The sequence below is a fragment of the Squalius cephalus genome (genome assembly GCF_949319135.1).
Source record: "Squalius cephalus genome assembly, chromosome: 2".
NCBI classification, from domain to species: Eukaryota; Metazoa; Chordata; class Actinopteri; order Cypriniformes; family Leuciscidae; genus Squalius; species Squalius cephalus.
Genome location: NC_137123.1, coordinates 10216579 through 10243982, shown reverse-complemented (window position 1 = coordinate 10243982; position 27404 = coordinate 10216579). Strand labels below are relative to the sequence as shown.

The window sequence follows — 27404 nt, the reverse complement described above, 5'->3', positions numbered from 1 at the left end:
TGCAACATGAATAAATTATGCAGCTGAATTGACCTATAATTTTGTTTGATTCTAAATATTTGCTTTTATTTTTTGCTGTTGGTTTTTTGTGAATTAGTAGCTTTTCAGTGATGTTCTGAATTAATCTGTTTATCTAAATATGTGTGATTGTCACCATTGTTGAGATTCATACGCTGATTGGTGATATCTGTGTGTGTCAGCAAAAGCTAATTTTTAAATTTCATGTTTGTTAAAAGATTTAAACCGATCGTTATATTTCTGGATCTCATGCTGCAGTAACACAGGGTTTGTGACGTGAAAATATTAATGGAACAACATATTTGTTAGATTATAAAAACCTCAGTGAATCAGTCTATTTCATGATGACTATAAAACCATCAACAAGTGACCATCATCACCTGACCTCATTTCACTTTAGCTTTCTTTGCTGCTGCAAATGTGTTTGACTAACACACTGTCACAACAGCCAAAAAAGACAAAAGGTATAATAAGAGTTAAGAGCCCAACTAATGGAAACACTAATCACTCTTATGGTGATTTTAAATGAAACACATTAGAGTTAAACCTCTGTTAATTCTCAATAAAAACTTCTGTAGACGTCTGCCAGAAATAAAGACAGTCTGGTTAGTAATAAGTGAAGCTGGTAATGCTGTTTGTGGAGTTGTTTAATCCTCCTCTGCTGAGATCTTCACAGATTTAATGTCTTCTTTTCTCTTCAGTTGATTTCATCTGAGGCTGTGGCTGAAATTACTCCATATTTAATATACACAGATTATTTTGGCTATGATAAGGTCCAGTTCTGGTTTATTTCTTTACTCTTGGCTGACATGTGGCATTGCTATGCAGATGTGTAAAGTCCAGGTTCAGAAAGTAAAAGTCCTCCTCAGTATTTTGTTCCAATCACCTGGATTTGCTAATTCAGACAGGAGAGAGAACTAATTAGTGAAATCAGCTGACTGAGTTTATGGGTGGAATAAACATATGGCAGGACTTTTACTCTTTGGCCCCTGGATTACCCACCTCTGCTGGTTAGACAATACTAATGAAGTGCTAAGATTATTACAAATAAACCAAAGATTTTGATGCACGTCATTCATATTAAATAGTAGCCTCTATTCCACCCCATACCCGCTACAATTGAGAATCACTTTAAACATGCAGACGCAATTCGATGTGTTCCACTTCATATTTAATAAAACAATATAAAATATGATTCATTAACAACGGTCTCCTGGTGTTCTTCTAAAACGAGGGCGAGCCACAAATCCGTGAGTACAGTTTACAAACCTGTGGGAACGGATTGCGAAAGCGTGGGCACGGTTTATGAATTTGTGGGTAGAGATTGCAAAAACTGAAGGCACGGTTTACAAATCTGAGAGCGCGGATTAGAAACTCGTGGGTCCGGTTTATTAACCCATGGGCACGATTTGTTAAACCGAGGGAACAGTTTGAGAATTCGTGAGTACGGTTTATAAACTGAGCGGACGGATTGCAAAACCGTCGCCACGGATTTTTTTTTTTTCTCCCACAGGTGACTTCCCGGGCTCCGTACTAATTGAATCCAAAGACGAAAAAAAAAAAAATAATTATGATGATGAAAGACAAAAGTAGGCTAGACACAAAAAGCATATATCACAAAAAAGGACTGAAGTCTATTTCTTCATTCAACCGAGGGTATACTGTGGCCTGTAGCTCATATATATAGAATGTTTCTGTCTGTATAAGTAATTTTAATTGGTCACCACCCCAAATACTCTTTTTAATCGTTTCTAAACCCTCAACCATTAGGCCTTCTGGATTACTATTGTGCACATTTTGGAAGTGTTTTGCCATAGGATAATCTAAAATAGCTTTTCTAGTGGCATTTTTATGCTCCGATAGTCTGTCTTTGATACATCTCTTGGTCCGGTCTACATAAAAGCATCCACATTTGCATGATAACCTGTATACCACAAAAGTAGTTTTGCAATTAATGAATGCTTTTATGTTGTACATCTTATGTGTCTTGAAATTACAGAATTCTTTGCATCTGTTTTTTGGCCGGAAGATGACTAGGTACTAGCCTATCTCGTAGTGTTGCAGCCCTCTTGAAACTAATTTTTGGAGATGCAGAAAAAACTTCTCTAAGAACAGGATCACTCTTGATAAGATTCCAATGTGAGTGTATAATCATTTTTATGGGATTGGCCAAAGAGCTATACTCTGTCACAAAATAGGCCTGATTTTGTAAACAGGATCGTTTTTTCTTCTTCTGGAATAGCTCTGATCTAGGAATTAGGTCTGGGCATTAGGTACATTAGGTAGGTAAGCATTAGGTACAATTTCTGTGTGATAGCCCCTTTCTAAAAATCGATTAGACTTGCACTTCATATTCATTATCAGTATCACAAATACGTCTAAGAAGTTGGAACTGGCCAAAAGGTATATTGTTTTTTAGCCAATTTGGATGGAAGCTATCTGCTTTTAAAGGGATACTCCACTTTTTTTGGAAATAGGCTCATTTTACAACTCCCCCAGAGTTAAACAGTTGAGTTTTACCGTTTTCGAATCCATTCAGCTGAACTCCGGGTCTGGCAGTACCACTTTTAGCATAGCTTAGCATAGGATCGGACAAGACCATTAGCATCTCTCTCAAAAAAAAAAATGACCAAAGAGTTTAGATATTTTTCCTATTTAAAACTTGACTCTTCTGTTGTTACATCATGTACGAAGACCGATGGAAATGAAAAGTTGCGATTTTCTAGGCTGATATGGCTAGGAACTATACTCTCATTCCTGTGTAATAATCAAGAAACTTTGCTGCCGTACCATGGGTCCAGCAGGCGTAATGATATTACGCAGTGCCTGAAAATAGTCGACCCTATAGTCTACCGAGCTGGGGACTATTTTTAGACTATTATGCCTTTAACATAGTGTTCCTATCTGTTGTTTTACGATACACAGTAGTATGGAGCTTCCCATCTTTACCAGTAGAAATGGTTATATCTAAAAAGTTAATAGCCATTTTGGAATGTTCCATGCACAGTTGTATAGGGGAGCGCGGGGCACAACCTAACGCGGGGTTAGTTGTAACACGCTTGTTTTAAATACTTCCGCACATGCTTGGATGACGAAACTTTGTTTATTTACTAGTTGCCATATCAACACTATATAGAAAAAAAAAAATCCGCCAAAATTATTATTTTTTTGTAAGATATCCATAGACATTTATTAAACCATAGCAAAAGTAAATTTCTTACTTAAGTTAATTTTTCATCTCTATTTTTTGTGTTTATTTAAAATAAGACAAATATGATATTATTTTAATCTCCAAGATGTTATTTAACAGTTGAGATAGTTCTTTAATGCTTCGCTAACTAGCAGAAGACACTAGCAGGGTTTAAATCCCAGTTGTGCAGGCGGGGGCATGTTGTAACACTGCGTTACAATGTGCCCCTATTAGAAATATGCTATTATATTCTATACTTTTATTAATTTTATTGAGAAAACGTGAGAAAAAGGTGAATAAAGACTGAGAGTCAATGTTCAGAAATTACTAATTATTTATTTGTTTTGAACTATGTTGTATAGCTGTGTTTTCCTGTGTTCGTAGTCAAAACTCAAAAATGAGTTTATATTTAATTATTAAAAATTGCCATTATTTTATATGAAAAGGTTTTTTAATTGTATTTTATTTAGAAAATATTTTAGTTTGTTTTGTATATTTTTTTTATTATATCAGATAACATTTTAAGCTGCCATATGTTATGTTACAATGTGCCCCTGCACATGTTACAATGTACCCCACCTATGGGGCATGTTGTCACATTTCACTTCCATTCTTTCGGGGTATATCAAGAAAAAAGTATATACTGTATTAATAAAACAAAAACACATAATTGTACTAGACATGTGGGAAATTATTGTGGGAAAAAATAAATACTCTGAACCATAAGTAGATTTACACAAACTGAGAAAGTCAAAAAGCAAAAAATAAAGTCAAACTGGTAAAATAATAAGTGCAATAATGGCTCGAAGTCAGTAGATCTTGTGTTTCTCTTTTTTCTGTTCTTGTTTCTCTTTCCTTCAGTGAGTCTGCTTGTTATCATCAGGTGTCACCACTAATGGCCAATCATCACTTAATTAATCACTTAATTATCGCATTAACTTCAACACTGCTTCAGTGTTAACTTAATTATCTCATTAACTTCAACACTGCTTCAGTGTTAATTTTTAACACCCTGTAGAGTGGACACATATAAACACTGAGGAGTGTTAATTTAACATTGGGGATTTTGCTGTGTATAGATGGATCCTATAAAGACTGGTATTGATCTGGTTTAATGATGGCTGAGAGTGGATACCACTGTTAAATTTTATTCTTGGGCAGTAAGGGCTGGTTATTTGGGCCACTTATGGCTCATTTGTGGCTCAGGGTTTCCATCCTTCCTGTAAAATATGGAATCATCCCGTATTTACAGGTTCAGTTCAATTTCGGGTAACATGATTTGTCCCATATCAAATCAATAGGGGATGTGATTTTCCCGTATTTTACATAGGCCCACACATATTTGAATAAATACATAAAAGGATTTTGCAGTGTGTTGAATACGAATGGCAAACATTAAGAAATCAATTTCATAATAAGTATTAGAGAAGCTCATATTCGCATGATTGCATTTAAGCAGCTTTGTTTCCATGGCGACAGGGTTTCGAGAACACACGCTGTAAACCTGCACGGCTTTTTAAAAACATGTCAAGCTCACGTCCGCACTTTAAATGCAAGTGGCTTTCCAGATAAAAGGCTGAACAGGAAAAAGGGGATAAGTGGGTCTGTCGAATAAATAATGATGAATGTAAGGCAAGAGAAGCATTTCAGTTTCTCAGACTGTCTGACTTAAAGCAGCATGCTGTGATAGACAAATGTGCTTCTAAAAAGTACAGCCTATATATATTTTTTAATTTGGATAATCGTTCAATATAATTATCAAAGCTCCAGTTTTTGCCATTAGAATATAATTTTAACTCAGAGATTAGACTCTAAATGAGTTCAGTGATTCAGGTCATATGATGATTATGACAAAACATAACCAACACCACCTGATCTTTTTTCTTTGTTCATCTGGCTGTTATAACTCAGATACAGCAGCCAAACTAAGTCTAATGTTAATAATTTAAAGGGGTCATGGACTGGATTAATTTTATTATTTTATAATGTTTCCTGGGGTGCCCTTATAAAGTTAGTATGATTTTAACATTACAAATTGTCATAATTTATTAATAAAAGGCATTTTTCCAAGCCTGATTTTAGCCTCTGATTTGAATGCTCTGTTTGAAGGGCCGTGTCTGCTGTGAGACTTCAGTGTAAATGCCCACTGCTGTGATTCGCTGACATGTTTGCAGATGAAATAGCTAGTATTACATGTGGAACTCTCTGTAAAACTTTTAATTAGGGCTGTGCGATATATATCGTGAGATTGTTATGCGCATCTCGTCAGTAAAGCCGGTTCCTTGATTAGTAGTAAATCGCCATCACCTGCTTTCAGATGGAGCGGCATTTAGGGCTGAGGAGATAATTAAGTGATTAATTTAGTGATGATTGAGCATTATTGAAGACACCTGATGTTAACAAGCAGAATCACTGAAGAAGAAAATCACAAATTGTAAGTTACCATTAAGGTGATGGGTGTTTGCTTTAGTTGGGCTCTAGCCCATTATATGTTTACTTTAATATTTACTGTTGTTTGTCTGCTGTTATTGATTTATAACAGTTTAATGAACAAAGTAAAATGTTATCTTATAGTGTTGGTTGTGTTTTGACATAATCATGCTGTGATCTGAAAAAGGAAACTTATTGAGATAGTTTGGTTTAACTTGTTAGCAGCAGTTTAGTGATTCTTCAGCCTATGATTATCAGTACTTTACTTATAATTCTAAATATTTAATAAACATTGTTCTGATCAAAAGACATTCAGATAAATTCATTTAAAACACAGACATCAATAATCAGCCTGTGAATCTCAACAATGGTGACAATAATAAAGCATGTTGCAGTGGCTGCCACCAATCACAACTCATTAATGGCTCCCATCATGCATTGCGGTATGAATAAATTATGATCTGAATTGTCTATGTAATTTACTTTTCCTAATTGAATATTCTGCTCCTCACCATTGTTGAGATGCATAGACTGAATCTTGACATCTGTGTGTGCCTAAAAGAATGATTTTTTTTTTAAGCAACTTTTAAGAAATCCTTTATATTATATCAAAAATGCTGGGCATTTATGCAGATTCACTAACCAACAACATAAATCGAAGTCAGAAAGAAGGATTTTAATGAGTTCAGTGATCAAGTTCAAATGATGATTGTCATAATATAACCAACACCATCAGATCACTTTTTTTTTCTTTGTTTATCTGTCAGTTATAACTCAGATACAGCAGCCAAATAAAATCTAAAGTGAACATATAATGGTCTAGAGCCCAACTAAAGCAAACACCCATCACCTTAATGGTAACTTACAATTTGTGATTTTCTCCTTCAGTGATTCTGCTTGTTAACATCAGGTGTCTTCAATAATGTTCAATCATCACTAAATTAATCACTTAATTATCTCATTAACTTAAACACTCTTGAGTGTGGACTCATACTCTCCCAGGAGTGTTAATTTAACACTGGAGTTTTTGCTGTGTACAAAGAGCCGTAGTTAACTGACAAGCTGAGCCATATCGCATTAAGTATCGCTGGCGATACGTCCGCGATATTAATGCGATATGGCTCAGCTTGTCAGTTAACTATGGCTCTTTGTAGTAAATGCCGCTCCATCTGAAAGCAGGTGATGGCGATTTACTACTAATCAAGGAACCGGCTTTACTGACGAGATGCGCATAACAATCTCACGATATATATCGCACAGCCCTACTTTTAATATGTTTTTACTATTACCGCTTTTGAGATTAAGGAATCGTGAACAGTATTGATCATAATGATCTATTCCCATCGCATAAAAGGTTGCAGTGATGAGCATTGAGAAGAGGACAGACAGTCTGTTGATCGCATATGAAAAGATCTTATCATTGCAATGCAATTTCAGCACTCTCACAAAGTCCAGGGGTCAGAAAGTAAAAGTCCTGCCATATGTTTATTTCACCCATGAACTCAGCAGCTGATTTCACTAATTAGTTCTCTCTCCTGGCTGAATTAGCAAATCCAGGTTATTGGAACAAAATACTGAGGAGGTCTTTTACTTTCTGAACCTGGACTTTACACCTCTGGCTTTCGCCAAATAACAATGCAAACACATTGTAAATACAATAAGAGCTTCGGTGTACTGTACATTGTAACAGCGTCATGATTTTGTGATGATTGATTTCAACAAGTTTCAGTAAGTGTCTGCGCTGTGTGATTGACAGCTTGGGTAATTGGAAAGGGAGCGTTCTTTGATCGTTTTCTTTATATAATTTAATCACAGTTTAAATACGATTATTTTCATCCTACTAAGAGAAACAACATGAAGTTGATTGTTTAGTCACTGGCTTGATTTACTGATGCATAAACAGTATTGAACAATATTTTGAGAGATAAACTTGAATAATTACATCAGAAATCACTGATCACAGATCAGGCATTAGAATAAACATGACTACTTAGATATTTGTGGCGTTGCTGGCAGATCCATATTGTAAAAGTCTTTTTGCAAAGCCTGCGTCAAAATTTGCCAAATAATCCACAGTGAAATACACCGAATGCAAACAAATAATGCACTGCTGCATGAGACATTCACATTGTTGGGAAAAAAAAACACTATCCTAGCATTAGGATCGTTTGGAAGGTAATGGTATTGATCCTGTATCGATCTTTTCTCGTTCTCATGTCACTGTCCACTAACGCTCCAGTGGGCGGGGCCAAAGCTGCCATGTGACGTCACAAGTCTCCACTTTTTAGATCCTGTCGTTTGCTGGCCTTGGTTTCAATAAAAGCAGTTTTTGGAATAACAAGAAAGTTTTGAGTTTTGAAACTTACAGGGTATTTTTATTGTATACAAACTTTTAACTGTCAAAGGATCAAGGAACATTTGAATTCTCATTCTACGACCCCTTTAAGGGCCAACTAAAGAAAATCATAATGGTATCTTAAAATTGAGATTTTCTCTTTCAGTGAATTTGCTTGTTAACATCAGGTGTCTTCAATAATAGTCACTCAGTTAATCACTTAATTATCTCATTACTTTAACACTCTTCAGTGTTCATTTAACACTCATATTTTAAGTAAACACTTTAACATTTGAGATAAGACGAAATTGTTGAATAAAGTCTTTTTTTTTTTTTTTTTTTTTTTTTTTTTGGTGCACAATAAGTATTCTCGTCGCTTAATAAAATTAAGGTTGAACCACTGTAGTCACATGGACCATTTTAACGATGTATTTAGTGCCTTTCTTGGCCTCAAAAGTGTTAATTAAATAGCTGTCAATGGAGCCGCCCCTGAGCCATTCAATTTCAAAACAAAATATCTTCATTTGTGTTCCAAAGATGAACGAATGTCTTACGGGTTTGAAACGACACGTGAGTGAGTAATTTATGACATCATTTTCATTTTTGGGTGAACTATCCCTCACTGAAAAAAATGATACTTTGGATTAACTTAAAAAAATTGATGTAATTTGTTACAGCTAATTTTTTTTAGATTTTCTCAAATTGTATTTATGATTTAGTTAAAACCATGAATTTTGATTTAATGTCAAACCAAAATTTTAATTTTTTCCAACTCAACTCAACTCAACTCAACTCAAGAGTGTTAAAGTTAATGAGATAATTAAGTGATTAATTTAGTGATGATTGAGCATTATTGAAGACACCTGATGTTAACAAGCAGAATCACTGAAGGAGAAAATCACAAATTGTAAGTTACCATTATGGTGATGGGTGTTTGCTTTAGTTGGGCTCTTGATCCATATATGTTCACTTGAAATTTTGCTTGTCTGCTGTTATTGATTTATATCAGTCAGGTGAACAAAGGGACGTTGTGATCTGATGGTGTTGGTTATGTTTTGACATAATCATGTTGTGATCCAAAAAATGAAACTTATTGAGATAGTTTGGTTTAAGATGTTGATTACAGCAGCTCTGTGATTCTACAGCATATGATTTTCAGTATTTTTCATATAATCCAAAATATTTAATAAACATTGTTCTGATCAAAACACTTTCAAATGAATTTATTTAGAAACACAGACATCAATAATCAGCCTGTGAATCTCAACAATGGTGACAATAGGCTTGTTTGAGATGCGCCTTGCCTCGCCTGAAATGTATGCGAGAGTAGGCGGCTGCAGTGAGAGGAGGAGTGAAAAAAGCGCAGGCAAGCCGGACAGATCTCTCTTCTCGTACTGGATCTGACACCTGCGAGATCAAAGATGGATATCGCGGGATTCACGCTCGTGCACAGTGTTGCTAATAAACTGGATGTAGGCCTAATCCAAGTTCTGTTGCTTTTATATGAAAATAAATAAAATTAGCAAGACACCCAAAGTAGCCTACTTGTTTTTTAATTCCATTCCAAATAAATGTTTATCAATATTTTTTTTCTTTAATACAGACATATGTGGGTTTTTTTTTTTATTATTATTATTTTATAAAAATTAAATTGCATAACCCAAAGAGATCGCACTGTCAGATAGTTTGGGAATATTCACACATAACATATACACATAAAACATGATATTAGAGTTTTACAATCAAACATTTTAAAAGCGAACAATACATCACGGTTGTTTAAACCAATGAGCATTAAGCTGTGTCGTCAGCAAGTCGTTTCCCATCATGCTTTTGATCAGCGCAGTCGGTGGAGAGCAACTGCGCTCGACTGCAGAATCCGACAGGTGTGCCTTGCGCTCGCGAGAGATTTTTGACATACGTCAGCATGACATCAGAGCCAGGCGGACCGCAGTCGGACACATTTCTAACCGGCATGCATCTCGCGCTGATCACCGGTGATCGGTTCTGCGCAGATTTTGCTCATCTCAAACAAGCCTAATAATAAAGCATGTTGCAGTGGCTGCCACCAATCACAACTCATTAATGGCTCCCATCATGCATTGCGGTATGAATAAATTATGATCTGAATTGTCTATGTAATTTACTTTCCCTAATTGAATATTCTGCTCGTCACCATTGTTGAGATGCATTGACTGAATCTTGACGTCTGTGAGTGCCTTAAAAAAAGACTTTTTTTTTCAAAATAACTTTTAAGAAATCCTTTGTATTATATCTAAAATTCTGGATATTTATGCAGAACCACAGTTATTCTGTGATCAACAACATAAATCTACGTCAGAAATAAGGGTCTTAATGAGTTCAGCGATCAAGTTCAAATGATGATTGTCATAATATAACCAACACCATCAGAGCACGTTTTTTCTTTGTTCATCTGTCAGTTATAACTCAGATACAGCAGCCAAACAAAATTTAAAGTAAACATATAAGGGTCAAGAGCCCAACTAAAGTGAACATCGATCACCATAATGGTAACTTACAATTTGTGATTTTCTCCTTCAGTGATTCTGCTTGTTAACATCAGGTGTCTTCAATAATGGTCAATCATCACTAAATTAATCACTTAATTATCTCATTAACTTTAACACTCTTGAGTGTTAATTTAACACTGGAGTTTTTGCTGTGTACTTTGGGTTAAGGTAAACCGTTGAGTTGGAAAAAAATAAAATTTTGGTTTGACATCAAATAAAAATTTATGGTTTTAACTAAATCATAAACACAATTTGAGAAAATCTAAAAAAAAATTGCTGTAACAAATTACATCAATTGTTTTAAGTTAATCCAAAGTATCTTTTTTTTTCAGTGATAGAGGGCGTAACACTTACTTTGAGGCAAAGTGAAAACAGAAAGTATAAACTGAAAATCACAATTTTCCATTGGATCAATGTAAATATATATTTTGAATGAATTGCACTGATGTTTCACTTTTTTCAGTGCTTTAACTCACTCATGACGTTTAAAGTCACAGCATCAGAGTATTTCCATCCATGTTCATTGATGAACTTGCACTTGTAATCTCCACTGTCATCAGAGCTGATATTTGAGATGTTGTAGATTCTTCCAGATCCTACAATCGTTCCTCCTTTAAACCAGCTGAAGTTCAGAGCAGGAGGGTTTGAGTCACTGATGCAGTTCAGAGTCACTGAATCTCCCTCCACTATTACACCAGATGGACTGATGAACACTGAGACGCTCCTGGGAGGATCTGTAAAGACAAAAAGTGTAAAATGACATGCAGTGAGAAATTATTGCACAAAGAACTGATTCAAAAATAAAGGCAGACTTACACATGATATTCACATTCACAGCAGCAGAAGTCTGAGATCCATGTTTATTTCTAGCAGAGCAATGATAGTCTCCGCTGGCCTCAGACTTAATATTAGTGATGCTATAGGTTTCACCAGATTGCAAAATATTCCTTCTTCCTTTAATCCAGCTGATTTCTGCAGGAGGGTTTGAGTCACTGATGCAGTTCAGAGTCACTGAATCTCCCTCCATTATTACACCAGATGGACTGATGGACACTGAGACTTTCCTGGGTGAGTCTGAAAAGGACAAAATAAACTCTATACTCATGTTTTGCATTTGTTTATCCACTAATTTGTTGATCACAGTTACTGAACCATCATTAACTCACACATGACGTTTAAAGTCACAGCATCAGAGTATTTCTCTCCATGTTTATTGATGGACTTGCACTTGTATTCTCCACTGTAATTAGAGCTGACATATGAGATGCTAAAGATTCTTCCAGATCTTACAAACGTTTCTCCTTTAAACCACGTAATGTTCAGAGCAGGAGGGTTTGAGTCACTGATGCAGTTCAGAGTCACTGAATCTCCCTCCACTATTACACCAGATGGACTGATGAACACTGAGACGCTCCTGGGAGGATCTGTAAAGACAAAAAGTGTAAAATGACATGCAGTGAGAAATTATTGCACAAAGAACTGATTCAAAAATAAAGGCAGACTTACACATGATATTCACATTCACAGCAGCAGAAGTCTGAGATCCATGTTTATTTCTAGCAGAGCAATGATAGTCTCCGCTGGCCTCAGACTTAATATTAGTGATGCTATAGGTTTCACCAGATTGCAAAATATTCCTTCTTCCTTTAATCCAGCTGATTTCTGCAGGAGGGTTTGAGTCACTGATGCAGTTCAGAGTCACTGAATCTCCCTCCATTATTACACCAGATGGACTGATGGACACTGAGACTTTCCTGGGTGAGTCTGAAAAGGACAAAATAAACTCTATACTCATGTTTTGCATTTGTTAATCCACTAATTTGTTGATCACAGTTACTGAACCATCATTAACTCACACATGATGTTTAAAGTCACAGCATCAGAGTATTTCTCTCCATGTTTATTGATGGACTTGCACTTGTATTCTCCACTGTCATCAGAGCTGATATTTGAGATGTTGAAGATTCTTCGAGATCCTACAATCGTTCCTCCTTTAATCCAGCTGATTTCTGCAGGAGGGTTTGAGTCACTGATGCAGTTCAGAGTCACTGAATCTCCCTCCACTATTACACCAGATGGACTGATGGAGATCACAGGTTTCACTGGAGGATCTACAGATGTCAGGTAAAAGTATTTATCAGAGATGGCTGGTGGAAAATATTCTAGGAAAGGCTGCAGTTGGTTATTATTGGACAATTTCAGCAAACATCCCAGTTTAATTTTTCACTGTTTAAGGCTAAAACACATCCCCCTGTAGGATGTGAGGGAAGGTTGCAAGTAAAGAAAATGAAGACGGAGGAATCGAGGGAAAGTTTATGGGTGCTTCTCAATACTCAAATTGATGCTTCCTCGTTTCCTCGTTTCCTCGCTCCTCCGTCCTCCAGCCTGTGACCCAGAAACTGATCAAACTCAGCATCTTGAAGGACATCTCAATTCTCTCCATAACCTTTGCAGTTTTAATTAATTATATCAAACATATATCAACAGGGCATATCGCGTTATCTTTATTATGTATGAATTTCTTAAATAACCAAACTTTAACAACATAAGGGCAGATCCCTTGATCACAGCTGTTGACGCTTTAAAGTGATGCAACAGTGATCAAGAATATTCCAATATACAAATAGAGCGCTTCTCATTTCTTATTTGTGTTTCCTCGTTTCCTTTCCTCATGGCTCAGTTCCACCCCCTGTAGTGGTGCTCGTTGCTCAGCGTGAACACAGGGATTGTGGCAAAGGGACGTAACTTCTCCCTTCCCTCCTTCAGGGAACAGGAGTTACATTAGTAACCTAGACGTTCCCATTCAGTCATCACTATGAGTTACGTCAGTGATTGATGAATTGGGATCCCTAAGAAAAACGCCACAAACACTGTCTTGCAGCTCCTCGTGTAAACCGCCTGATCCCTCGCACCCTCGGAGAAGGAGAGGGCTTTACACAGAGAAGTCAATCACTGCTGTTCCTACTTGTTCCCACACAGTGAGGATATTGGATAACACTGGGAAAGCGTGCCTACTCGTTGTTGTGTGTTCAAGTCATCTCGTAAAGATCGTATTTTCGTATCCCGAACGAGTGGGAAGCTCGGAATTTTCTTTAAGGCCCGATCTTTACGAGTTGGGGCGTGTCGGTGAGAAACACAGTGGAATACCACAATACTTACAGGTATTTAGCAGTCTTTGCTAGACTTTTCTATTTACAGTGAAGTAAGCTAATTGCCTGCCCAGAATATGATGGCATTATAATATAACAATGTAATATGTAACGATAAAGTTTGCAGTGGCTTTATAAATTAATTAAAAACATAAAAGTACACAGTAAAATCCCCAGTGTTAAATTAACACTCCTCAGTGTACATATGTGTCCACACTACAGGGTGTTAAAATTAACACTGAAGCAGTGTTGAAGTTAATGAGATAATTAAGTGATTAATTTAGTTATGATTGGCCATTAGTGGTGACACCTGAGGATAATAAGTAGAATCATTGAAGGAAAGAGAAAAAACAATAACAGAAAAAAGATAAACACCAACTGACTTCGAGCCATTACACATTATTGCGCTTATTATTACTAGTTTGACTTTATTTCTGTCATACATCTACAAAAGTTCTTGAGATTCAACAGAAGTTTAGACGGTAATATTTTGTGGAATTTTTCGTTTCAGGTCACGATTATGGTGGTCAGTGTTTGCTTTAGTTGGGCTCTTGACCCTTTCCTTTTTAACATTAGTATTTCTCTGTCTGCTCCAACTCTGTGTTTATAAAGCACATTTGTTGTGGCAAGAGAAACTGTGACTTTGGCTGTGTTTCCTGAAAGCATCGCAAGCCTAATTTGATCGTACAGACCATTTGATGCAGTTGGTCTGCAATCAAGTTAGGCTCAAGATGTTTTTGGAAAAGCAGCCCTGGTTGTGTTTAGATGATGAAATTACTAGGGACCTGATTCACTGATCTCACCCAGCATTATAAACTGATTATACAAATGTTTTATTAATTTTTCACTACAGTAGCTACTTTCAGCAATGATTTAATAATCTGAAGATTTTAAAATCATACACAGACATCAAGAATCTACATATGAATCTCAACAATGGTGACCATCACACAAATGCTTCATGTTGCAGTGCATGATGGGAGCCACCAATAAGAACACATCAATGGCTCACATCATGCATTGCAAAATGAATAAATTATGCAGCTGAATTTTCCTGTAAATTTCATTGTTTTTTTTTTTTTTTTCTGTTTGCTTTTATTTTCTATTGTTTTGTCTGACTTTAGTAGCTTGTTTTGTGATGTTCAGAGTTTATCTGTTTGTCACTAGTTTGTTTATTGTCACCATTGTTGAGACTCATATGCTGATTCTTGATGTCTGTGTGTTTAAACACAATAGTTTTTGTGCACAAAGTATTTTCAAAATTTTTCATATTGCTGTTGGATCTCAAACTGTAGAATCTCAGAGCTACAATCACCAATACTAAAACAAGACATCAAGCATATAGTCAAAGATTTAGACTCTGAATAGCATCATGGAATCAGGTCACTACATGATGATAATGTCATTATCATCAAAACATATTGTGAGCAGTTTGTTTTCTCTCGCAGTAACAAGTATGCTTTATAAACACAATGTAGAAACAGTCAGATAAAAACTAACATTAAAAAATGAAAAGGGTCAAGAGCCCAACTAAAGCAAGCACTGACCACCACAATGGTGACGAAAAAAAATGGTGAAACGAAAAATTCCATAAACCATTACCGTCTAACTTCTATTGAATCTCAAGAACTTTTGTCGATGTATGACAGAAATAAAGTCAAACTGGTAATAAGTGCAACAATGTGTAATGTAGGGCTGGGCGATTTAAATCGCGATATTGTTATGCGCATCTCGTCAGTAAAGCCGGTTCCTTGATTAGTAGTAAATCAATGGTAACTTACACAAAAGTATGGTAACTTAATGGTAACTTACACAAATTGTAAGTTACCATTAAGGTGATGGGTGTTTGCTTTAGTTGGGCTCTAGACCATTATATGTTTACTTTAATATTTACTGTTGTTTGTCTGCTGTTATTGATTTATAACAGTTAAATGAACAAAGTAAAATGTTATCTTATAGTGTTGGTTATGTTTTGACATAATCATGCTGTGATCTAAAAAGGAAACTTATTGAGATAGTTTGGTTTAACTTGTTAGCAGCAGTTTAGTGGTTTTTCAGCCTATGATTATCAGTACTTATAATTCAAAAATTTTAATAAACATTGTTCTGATCAAAAGACATTCAGTTAAATTCATTTAAAACACAGACATCAATAATCAGCCTGTGAATCTCAACAATGGTGACAATAATAAAGCATGTTGCAGTGGCTGCCACCAATCACAACTCATTAATGGCTCCCATCATGCATTGCGGTATGAATAAATTATGATCTGAATTGTCTATGTAATTTACTTTTCCTAATTGAATATTCTGATCCTCACCATTGTTGAGATGCATAGACTGAATCTTGACATCTGTGTGTGCCTAAAATAATGTTTTTTTTTTAAAAACAACTTTTAAGAAATTCTTTATATTATATAAAAAATTCTGGGCATTTATGCAGATTTAAATAACATAACAACAACATAACAACATAAATCGAAGTCAGAAAGAAGGATTTTAATGAGTTCAGTGATCAAGTTCAAATGATGATTGTCATAACATAACCAACACCATCAGATCACTTTTTTCTTTGTTCAACTGGTGATTATAATTCAGAAACAACAGACAAACAAAATCTAAAGTTAATAATATATGGGTCAAGAGTCCAACTAAAGCAACCATTGATCGTCATAACGGTAACTTACAATTTGTGATTTTCTCCTTCAGTGATTCTGCTTGTTAACATCAGGTGTCTTCAATAATGTTCAATCGTCACTAAATTAATCACTTAATTATCTCATTAACTTAAACACTCTTGAGTGTGGACTCATACACTCCCAGGAGTGTTAATTTAACACTGGAGTTTTTGCTGTGTACAAAGAGCCGTAGTTAACTGACAAGCTGAGCCATATCGCATTAATTATCGCTGGCGATACGTCCGCGATATTAATGCGATATGGCTCAGCTTGTCAGTTAACTACGGCTCTTTGTAGTAAATGCCGCTTCATCTGAAAGCAGGTGATGGCGATTTACTACTAATCAAGGAACCGGCTTTACTGACGAGATGCGCATAACAATATCGCGATTTAAATCGCCCAGCCCTAATATATATATATATATATACATATATATATATATATATATATATATATATATATATATATATATATATATTACACACACGCTGAATTAAAATCAGAATTTATTAAATCCTTTTCATTTTCACATTTACCAACATTTAATTTTAAACTCAATGTCAAACTGTGACATACAAATTATTATCATCCAAGTAAATGTCATTTGCCTGAAAGTCCATTTCATGTCCTTTCATCTCGACGCTACTTCTATGCATGCTTCTGATATTTTCTGAAGGACCTCCTCGGTTGAAAGCCCTGTAAAAACCATGAGTAACCGTGCTATGACTTCTTCTCCACCGATGGCCAAAAGAAATAAAGACCGCAAACTGGACATTCTTTTAAATTGAGATTCAAGCAGCCAATCAGGGCTGGCTCTACATACACGCTCAGAAAATAAAGTACATAATTGTACCTTTAGGGGTACAATGGCTTGTCACTGGGGCTGTACCCTCAAGGGTACAATATTGTACCATAACCTTTAAAAGAAACGGTATATATATGTAACTTTTAATGCTTTTTGATCCTCAAAAAGTTACATATATGTACCTTGAGGTCCAACAGCAAAAACTCCCATGTTAATTGAACTCTCCTGGGAGTTTATATGACTCCAGACTCAAGAGTGTTGAAGTTAATGATCTAATTAAGTGATTCATTGAGTGATGATTGACCATTATTGAAGACACCTGATGTTAACAAGCAGAATCACGGAAGGAGAAAATTGAATTTTTTAAGACACCGTTATGGAGATCAGTGTTTGCTTTAGTTGGGCTCTTGACCCTTAAATCATTAACTTTAGAATTTGTTTGGCTGTTGTATCTGAGTTATAACTGCCAGATGAACAACGAGAAAAGTTGATCAGGTGGTGTTGGTTATGTTTTGACATAACCATAATTTAACCTGAATCACTGACCTCATTTAGAATCTAATCTCAGGCTTAAATGTATATTGTTGATTACAGCATCACTGTGATTCTACAGCAAAAGATTTTCAGCATTTTCAATGTAGTCCAAAAATTCTTAAAAGTTGTTCTGATCAAAAGACATTGAAAATTACTTTATGAAGAAACACTGACATCAATAATCAGCTTGTGAATCTCAACAATGGTGACAATAATAAAGCATGTTGCAGTGCATTCTGGGTGCCACCAATCAAAACTCATTCATGGCTCCCATCATGCATTGCGGTATGAATAAATTATGATCTGAATTGTCTTACTAATTTCCTTTCCCTAATTGAATATTCTGTTTGTCACCATTGTTGAGATTCATACACTGATTCTTGATGTCTGTGTGTGCCTAAAAGAAATATTTGTTTTATCAGATCAACTTTTAAGAAATCCTTTAGATTATTTCAAAAATTCTGGATCTTATGCTGTGGAATCACAGTGATGCTGTAATCAACAATATACATTTAAGTCAGAGATTAGACTTTAAATGAGTTCAGTGATTCAGGTCAAATTATGATTAAGTCAAAACATAACCAACACCATCTGATCAACTTTTCTCTTTGTTCAGCTAGCCATTATAACTCAGATACAACAGCCAAACAAAACCTAATGTTAACAGTTTAAGGGTCAAAAGACCCAACTAAAGCAAACACTGATCACCACAACGGTGTCTTAAAAAAATATATTTTCTCCTTCAGTGATTCTGCTTGTTAACATCAGGTGTCTTCAATAATGCTCAATCATCACTCAATGAATCACTTAATTAGCTCATTAACTTTAGCACTCTTGATTGTTAATTTAACACTCATATTTTAACACTTTAACACTCTTGAGTCTGGAGCCAAATAAACTCCCAAGAAAGTTCATTTAACACTGGAGTTTTTGCTGTGTTATAATGATTTAATATCAGTAAATTGACTTACAAAACTTTTATTTCCTTTATTTCAAAGCTACTCAAATATAGTGATAAGTTAAAATCTACCTTAAATTATTAAGGTATCATTAAAACCTTTAAAAAAAAAACTTTTTTTTTACAAAAAAATAAATAAAATTACTTAGCAGAGGCTGTCTTTTGATATTGTACCTTAACCTTTAAAAGAAACGGTATATATTTGTAACCTTTTAATGCTTGGGGACATATATGTACCCTCAAAAAGGTACATGTACCTTGGGGGACAGAAATGGACTCCTGCTGTACCCCTATTTCTGAGAGTGTAGGATATGGCCTCAGTGACCTTCGTAAAAACCCATGGTGACAGGGACAGTCCGAAGGGACTTGACTTGAACGCACATAGGGATGGGACGGTATGAAAATTTCATATCACAATAATAGTGACTAAAATTATCGTGATTATCAGTATTATCACGGTTTTGTTAAAACGAGATGAAAGTGTTCAAAAATAACCAATGCACTAGGGCTGGGCGATATATATCGTGAGATTGTTATGCGCATCTCATCAGTAAAGCCGGTTCCTTGATTAGTAGTAAATCGCCATCACCTGCTTTCAGATGGAGCGGCATTTACTACACAGCAAAAACTCCAGTGTTAAATTAAGAAAGAAGTTAGAGAAGTTAATGAGATAATTAAGTGATTAATTTAGTGATGATTGAGCATTATTGAAGACACCTGATGTTAACAAGCAGAATCACTGAAGGAGAAAATCACAAATTGTAAGCCACCATTATGGCGATGGGTGTTTGCATTAGTTGGGCTCTTGATCCTTATACTAGTGGTGGGCGATACTGCAAATTTCGGTATCGATCCGATACCAAGTAAATACAGGGCCAGTATCGCCGATATCGATACCGATACCGATACTTTTTCATTTTAAAAACATGCACTTGAACTTGTATGCACTTTCCTGTGCTAGAGCAGTGTGTCATGATATATGAGGTGAATGCATCATTAATATGCTAAATCTGAATACGTTTTCATGACTACTAAATATTTTGTGATTTGTGCTCTCAACTCGCAGAATTATTTGATGAACAAAGTTGAAAGAACAGCATTTATATGAAGTCGATTTTTTTTTAACAGTGTAAAACCCTTGACTGTCACTTTTGATCAATTTAATGCATCGATCCTTGTTGAATAAAAATATTAATTTCATTAAAAAAATCTTACTGACGTCAACATTTTGAACCGTTATGTACACTTTTGGTTTGTTTATTGCGAAATAACTCCCGATTGTTTCTCTGTCATCTAAGCAAGGCTTCGTTTCCCAAACGCACTGAGCCTGTGAGCACCAGCATCGAACACTCTCTGTGATTGATTGGTTTCGTTTTGTATCCAGATGACTAGGAGAAAAGTTCTATCCTACACAATTATCCGCTAACATTCGCTTATTTTTCAACTTAGAAGCTTATTTTATGCACTGAATTGCGTGATAAATTAATAAAAAATGACTGGTAAAAAAACACACATTTGGATCGATATTTTTATGTGAGGATCGATCCTTTTCGATACCACGTCAGTATCGATATATTGATACTTCAGGATCGATCCGCCCACCCCTACCTTATACATTCACTTTAAATTTTGTTTGTCTGCTGTTATTGATTTATAACAGTCAAATGAACAAAGAAAAGTGTGATCTGATTGTGTTGGTTATGTTTTGACATAATCATGCTGTGATCTGAAAAATGAAACTTATTGAGATAGTTTGGTTTAACTTGTTAGCAGCAGCTTTGTGATTTTACAACATGTGATTATCAGTATTTTTGTCAGGGTTCTCAAGTCTCACGCATTGGCCGTGAGACACACGCAATTCAACCAGTTCACACGCTCACACGCCACACCGTGTATTTCTCACGCTAAAAAGGCAATGTCAACCAAGTTGTCCTGCAAGCTTTATATATAACGTTGTATACGAGGCGCGGGCACACAAAGTGAAGTTTCCTGCCGCCAGCACATATCTCGGTCAGATTGCGTTCGTTAATAGGCAACACAGATGCGCAAACACACGGAAGTTGACGAAACATTCTCGGCCACCGTACGTTCATTACTAGGTAACCACAGAGCCATAGAGAGAAAGAGTTGCGACACTCCCACACAGCAAAATCCCCAGTGTTAAATTAACACTCCTCAGTGTTTATATGTGTCCACACTACAGGGTGTTAAAAATTAACACTGAAGCAGTGTTGAAGTTAATGAGATAATTAAGTTAACACTGAAGCAGTGTTGAAGTTAATGCGATAATTAAGTTAACACTGAAGCAGTGTTGAAGTTAATGCGATAATTAAGTGATTAATTAAGTGATGATTGGCCATTAGTGGTGACACCTGATGATAACAAGCAGACTCACTGAAGGAAAGAGAAACACAAGAACTACTGACTTCGAGCCATTATTGCACTTATTATTTTACCAGTTTGACTTTATTTCTGTCATACATCTACACACGGTCTTATTTAGATTTAACAGAAGTTTAGATGGTAATGTTTTATGGAATGTTTCGTTTCATGTCACCATTATGGTGGCCAGTGGTTGCTTTAGTTGGGCTCTTGACCCTTTACTTTTTAACATTAGTATTTCTCTGGCTGCTCCAACTCTGTGCTTATAAAGCATATGTGTTGTGGCAAGAGAAACTATGACTTTGGCTGTGTTTCCTGAAAACATCGCAAGCCTAATTTGATCGTATAGACCATTTGTTGCAGTTGGTCTGTGATCAAGTTAAGTTTAAGATGCTTTTGGAAATGCAGTCCTGGTTATGTTTCGATGATGAAATTACTAGTGGCCTGATTCAATGATGTCACCCAGCATTATAAGCTGATTATCTAATTGTTTTATTAATTTTTCACTACAGTAGTTACTTCCAGCAATGTTTTAAAGATCTGAAGGATTTAAAATCACACACTGACATCAAGAATCTACATATGAATCTCAACAATGGTGACAATCAAACAAATGCTTAATGTTGCAATGCATGATGGGAGCCACCAATCAGAACGCATCCATGGCTCCCATTATGCATTGCAGCATGAATAAATTATGCAGCTGAATTGTCCTGTAATTTTCATTGTTTTTTTCTGTTGGCTTTTATTTTGCTATTGTTTTGTTCTGACTTAGTAGCTTGTTTTGTGATGTTCAGAATTGATCTGTTTGTCACTAATTTGTTTATTGTCACCATTGTTGAGACTCATATGCTGATTCTTGATGTCTGTGTGTTTAAACACAATAACTTCTTTGCACAAAGTATTTTCAAAATTTTTGATATTGCTGTTGGATCTCAAACTGTAGAATCTGAGAGCTACAATCACCAATACTAAAACAAGACATCAAGCATATAGTCAAAGATTTAGACTCTCACATCAGTGAATCAGGACACTACATGATGATAATGTCATTATCATCAAAACATATTGTGAGCAGATCATGTTTTCTCTTGCAGTAACAAATGTGCTTTATAAACACAGAGAAAAACATATATTAAAAAATGAAAAGAGTCAAGAGCCCAACTAAAGCAAACACTGACCACCAAAATGGTAACTTGAAAAGAAAAATTCCATAAAATATTACCGTCTAAACTTCTGTTGAATCTCAAGAACTTTTGTCGATGTATGACAGAAATAAAGTCAAACTGGTAATAATAAGTGCAACAATGTGTAATGACTTGAAGTCAGTAGTTCTTGTGTTTCTCTTTTTTCTGTTATTGTTTTTTCTCTTTCCTTCAATGATTCTGCTTATTAACATCAGGTGTCACCACTAATGACCAATCATCACTTAATTAATCACTTAATTATTGCATTAACTTCAACACTGCTTCAGTGTTAACTTAATTATCTCATTAACTTCAACACTGCTTCAGTGTTAATTTTAACACTCTGTAGTGTGGACACATATAAACACTGAGGAGTGTTAATTTAACACTGGGGATTTTGCTGTGCATAGACCTCCGTTGTAAAAAATGGCGGCGCTTTTAACCGCCTACTTCCGGGATTTGAAGATCGGAATAGTTCCAAACACTGTCATTTGGGAGTTGGACACCATTCACTTACATTGCTGCGCGTCGAGTTGTTCCAGAGTTAAGTTGCTGAAATATCGACCTCTTTTGAATTGTCAACTGTCTATATTGTATCAGAGGCCCTTTGCGATGCTTATACTGGTCTTCATTTGTACATGCACAGCGTAATTATTTATATTTTATGTTGGTTATTTCAACCAATTTTCAAGCACTGCCTGCTAGCTAGTGCGACTTCGTCAGCTGTGACAGTAAGAGTTCGGTAATGATTCGCTACCACCTTTATAGCAACTTTTATTCTATTTAATTTTTTGGGATAAACTAACTTTTCATTATGTTTTATTGTCTTGAGTGAAGCGGCTTGTGAGAACAATGCTGGACCTCTAGGATTGTTATGGGATCACCAGTCCTGTCTGTTTCATGGATCACCTGCCCCTGGTTTTTGTTTTTCTTGTTCACACACACTCACACAAGCACACATTTTTGTTGTCTGTCATTGTTTAATAAAAAAATATTTAAGCGAACTCTAAACGGACCACCATGGCAGACCTCTTTTCGTGATCACGAAGGTAGGCTAATGGCTGAATCAAAATTTATACGCAAAATCACGGGAATCAATAGCCTAATACAGCCCAGTTGTGCTAAAATAAATATCATGAGACGTCCATCATCAGATGAATGATATGGAAAAGTTAAGTTAGAGCCGCTAAAGCCAGTGCTACTACCCATGCGAACATGAACACTAAGCTTTTCCCTCCAAAAATATAGCCTAAAACTTATCTCCAAATGCAAAACTGATATTAATAAAATGCACTAATGCAATAACAGCTGAAAAAGTACTTGGGTGTGTGTTTTATTTTATATTTACCGTTCAATAATGCAATCGCTGCTGTCTGTCCCATAGAAGAACATGACAGCCAGCGTATGTTTTGGAACTATTGGGGCTTACATGAACCACGTGACAGCCATAGCGGCGACATCAAAGAGTGTCGCAACTCTTTCTCTCTATGGCTCTGGGTAACCAACAACATCGCGCGAACACACGTGAATGATGGAGAAGGTAAGTTGGAAGAAAGCTCGTCTAACATTTTTAGGCTAGAACATTTAATATATAGCCCATCGTATACATTATTATTGATGCAGTCAAAAACTCTACAACTACTTTGCAACCAGGCCAGAAGCTTTGGCTCAGTTTGGCTAGCTTAAGTTATCTGAAACTAAGGGAAATGTTAGTGGGTATGGGAAGGAATGAAGATGTATTTCTTCATTTTATCTTAAATAAATTTAAATGTATTTATTTTATTTTAAATTATATATTATACTGTATTAATCTTTCTAGTTACATTAAGGCTCAGAGGTGGAGAGTCCAGGGGTCAGAAAGTAAAAGTCCTGCCATATTTTTATTCCACCCATGAACTCACACAGCAAAAACTCCAGTGTTAAATGAACTCTCCTGGGAGTTTATTTGGCTCCAGACTCAAGAGTGTTAAAGTTAATGAGCTAATTAAGTAATTGATTGAGTGATGATTGACCATTATTGAAGACACCTGATGTTAACAAGCAGAATCACTGAAGGAGAAAAATCACAATTTTAGTCACCATTATGGAGATCAGTGTTTGCTTTAGTTGGGCAGTTGACCTTCAAATGATTATCTTTAGATTTTGTTTGGCTGTTGATGTGAGTTATTACAGCCAGATGAACAAAAAGAAAAGTTGATCAGGTGGTGTTGGTTATATTTTAACATAATCATAATTTGATCTGAATCACTGAACTCATTTAGAGCCTAATCTCTGACTTAAATGTATATTGGTTATTACAACATCACAGTGATTCTACAGAATAAGATACAGATTTTTCAATATAATTCAAATTATTTCTTAAAAGTTGTTCTGATAAAGAAAAAGAAAATCTCTCTTTAAGGCACACACAGACATCAAGATTCAGTGTATGAATCTCAACAATGGTGACAAAAATAATATTCAATTAGGAAAACAAGACAATTCAGATCATAATTTATTCATACCGCAATGCATGATGGGAGTCATGGATGAGTTTTGATTGGTGGCACCCAGAATGCACTGCAACATGCTTTATTATTGTCACCATTGTTGAGAATCACAGGCTGATTCTTGGTGTCAGTGTGTCCAAATAATATATTTTTTCAAAGTCTTTTGATCAGAACAACTTTCAAGAAATCTTTCTGATTACATTGAAAATGATTAACATAGAATAATATTAGAATCACATGCAGCCACAATCAACAAGGTATAACTCTCTAAATGACTTTTGTGATTCAGGTCAAATTATGATTATGCCAAAACATAATCAACACCACCTGATCAACGTTTTTCTTTGTTCATCTGAGAGTTGTAACCCAGATACAACAGTCAAACAAAATCTAAAGTTATTAGTTTAAGGGTCAAGAGCCCAACTAAAGCCAACACTAATCACCATAATGGTGACTTAAAAAAGAGATTTTCTCCTTCAGTGATTCTGCTTGTTAAAATCAGGTGTCTTCAATAATGGTCAATCATCACTCAATCAATCACTAAATTATCTCATTAACTTTAACACTCTTGAGTCTGGAGCCAAATAAACTCCCAGGAGAGTTCATTTAACACTGGAGTTTTTGCTGTGTGAGTTCATGGGTGGAATAAATATATGGCAGGACTTTTACTTTCTGACCCCTGGATTCTCCACCTCTGTTAAGGCTACATGTATTAAAGCAGAGTGCTCTGGGTAATATTTTATATCCTGTCAAAACATACATTAATCATTGCCATTGCATTTGTATTTTTCAAACACTTACAACACAAAACACATTTCATAAGCTGGAGTGTGTACTCTTGTGTACACACACAAACACACACACACGCACACACACACACACACACACACCTTAATAATACTCTAATATGTCATTTGTTCACAATGTCCCACCACACAATAAATCATTATACCATTTCGACTAGACACATTCAAAATGCAAAAAGATTTGTTTTTCAAAAACTGTTTGGAGCAATTTGTTATATTTTTGTAATTTTTAAATATAACATTAAAGAGTATATTTGATGTGATGAATTGCTCTGTCATTTATCAGATTTACCAATTGTTATAATTTCAATTTGTGCTGGTTAATTTGGGTAAAATTGGGGGGCGGGGACAGGTGGGGGCGTGGCTCCATTATGGCTCCTCCCCCAACCGCATGTGATCTCACTCCAAGCTTTTGATAAAACTTGAGAACCCTGTTTTGTTATAATCCAAAATATTTAATAAACATTATTCTGATCAAAACACTTTCAAATGTTCTTATTTAGAAACACAGATATCAATAATCAGCCTGTGAATCTCAACAATGGTGACAATAATAAAGCATGTTGGGTCCGTGTAACGCCTCACAATTCACTTTTCAGACCATACAATGCAAATGCAAAAATGAAAAATTGAAACCAGACATTCATTTTTCTTGTTTTTCCAGTTACATTATCAATGGATATTTGCCTTTTTCTCCCATTTTTCAATTTTACTTTTGCTAAATTGTGACTTCAGAAACAAACATTTGAATAAATGAAATCTAACCGATTTTCTATTTTTCCATTTTTCGTCTTGTAATTTGTGCCGTGGGCGGTACCATTAGCACGGGGGTGTGGCCGTGGACTAACTTTACTATCATTTCATTGATGTAACTGCTTTATTTACACTGCATGCAGAAGGAGAAGTTTGAGGAGCAGTTTAAAAGACGGAACACGGGACGACATTTTTCACCCAAAGTGCCATCATTTTTATTATTAATAGTCTGTGCTAAATTATAAGGCAATCTCGGACGTTAGTAAGCAGCGCAGGAGCAGTGCGTATGGTGAGCAGGGGCAGGACACGCGCGTTTTGCTTTCACACTGGCAGCGTTTGTCACGCGCGGCTGAACCGCGGGTTGTGTAGGGCAGGCTACAGACAGAGTAGGCTACTCTACACTCTAAAAAGAGATGTGTTGATGGAATTTGACACATGTTGTGTAGATTTTTAACACACAATGTGTGTTAAAATGTAACTCTGGAAACACTCTAAAAAGAGATGTGTTAAAAAACAACACACAACATGTGTTGATGGTATTTTGACACATGTTGTGTAGATTTTTAACACACAATGTACATCATGTTTGTAGATCTTCTCCTGGACTGAAGCACAGGCTCTACTCTTCTGCACAATGGTGACCCAAAAAAATGAATTTTACAGTAAAATACTGGCAACAGTGTTGCCAGTATATACCTGTTTTATAACTTACAGTTTATTACTGTTAAAATACATTTTGTGGTTGTGTCTTTTTTATCTTACACTGTTAACCCTTTCAGCCCCACAGGAAAATCCACACTACAACGAGTAAAAAGTAACATTGCGACAGTGTTGCAGTGAGATAATTAAGAGAATATGTAAGTGATTGTTGAGCATTAGTGATGAACACCTGCTGTTAACAAGCAGAATCACTGAAGAAAAGAGGAACACAAGAACAGAAAATAGAGAAACACTATAACTACGACTGACTTCCAGCCATTACACATTATTACACTTATTATTAACCAGTATGACTTTATTTCTGTCATACATCTACAGAAGTTGTTATTAAGATGTTTAATTGAAAATGTTTGTTTGAAGTTACCATTATAGAGATCAGTGCTTGCTTTAGTTGGGATGCTGATGCTAAAACATTAGTTTTTCTTTTGCTGCTTGAGCT

General features: G+C 35.6%; 2 protein-coding genes across 2 annotated transcripts in view; both read right to left on the bottom strand.

Moving 5' to 3' along the window:
* LOC307152193 (B-cell receptor CD22-like) overlaps window positions 1-11572 on the bottom strand; it is a 30548-nt gene extending 18976 nt beyond the window's left edge. The window contains exons 1-2 of the mRNA XM_079860612.1: window positions 11321-11572; window positions 10981-11238 (exon numbers count right to left, since the gene is read on the bottom strand). Of these exons, the coding sequence (XP_079716738.1) occupies window positions 10981-11238; window positions 11321-11531 (469 nt within the window). The 5' untranslated portion in view covers window positions 11532-11572. The remainder of the gene's footprint in view (window positions 1-10980; window positions 11239-11320) is intronic.
* The window catches only part of LOC307152024 (hemicentin-1-like), a 258180-nt gene that overhangs the window by 167920 nt on the left and 62856 nt on the right, over window positions 1-27404 (bottom strand). The gene's annotated exons all lie outside the window — the stretch shown is intronic.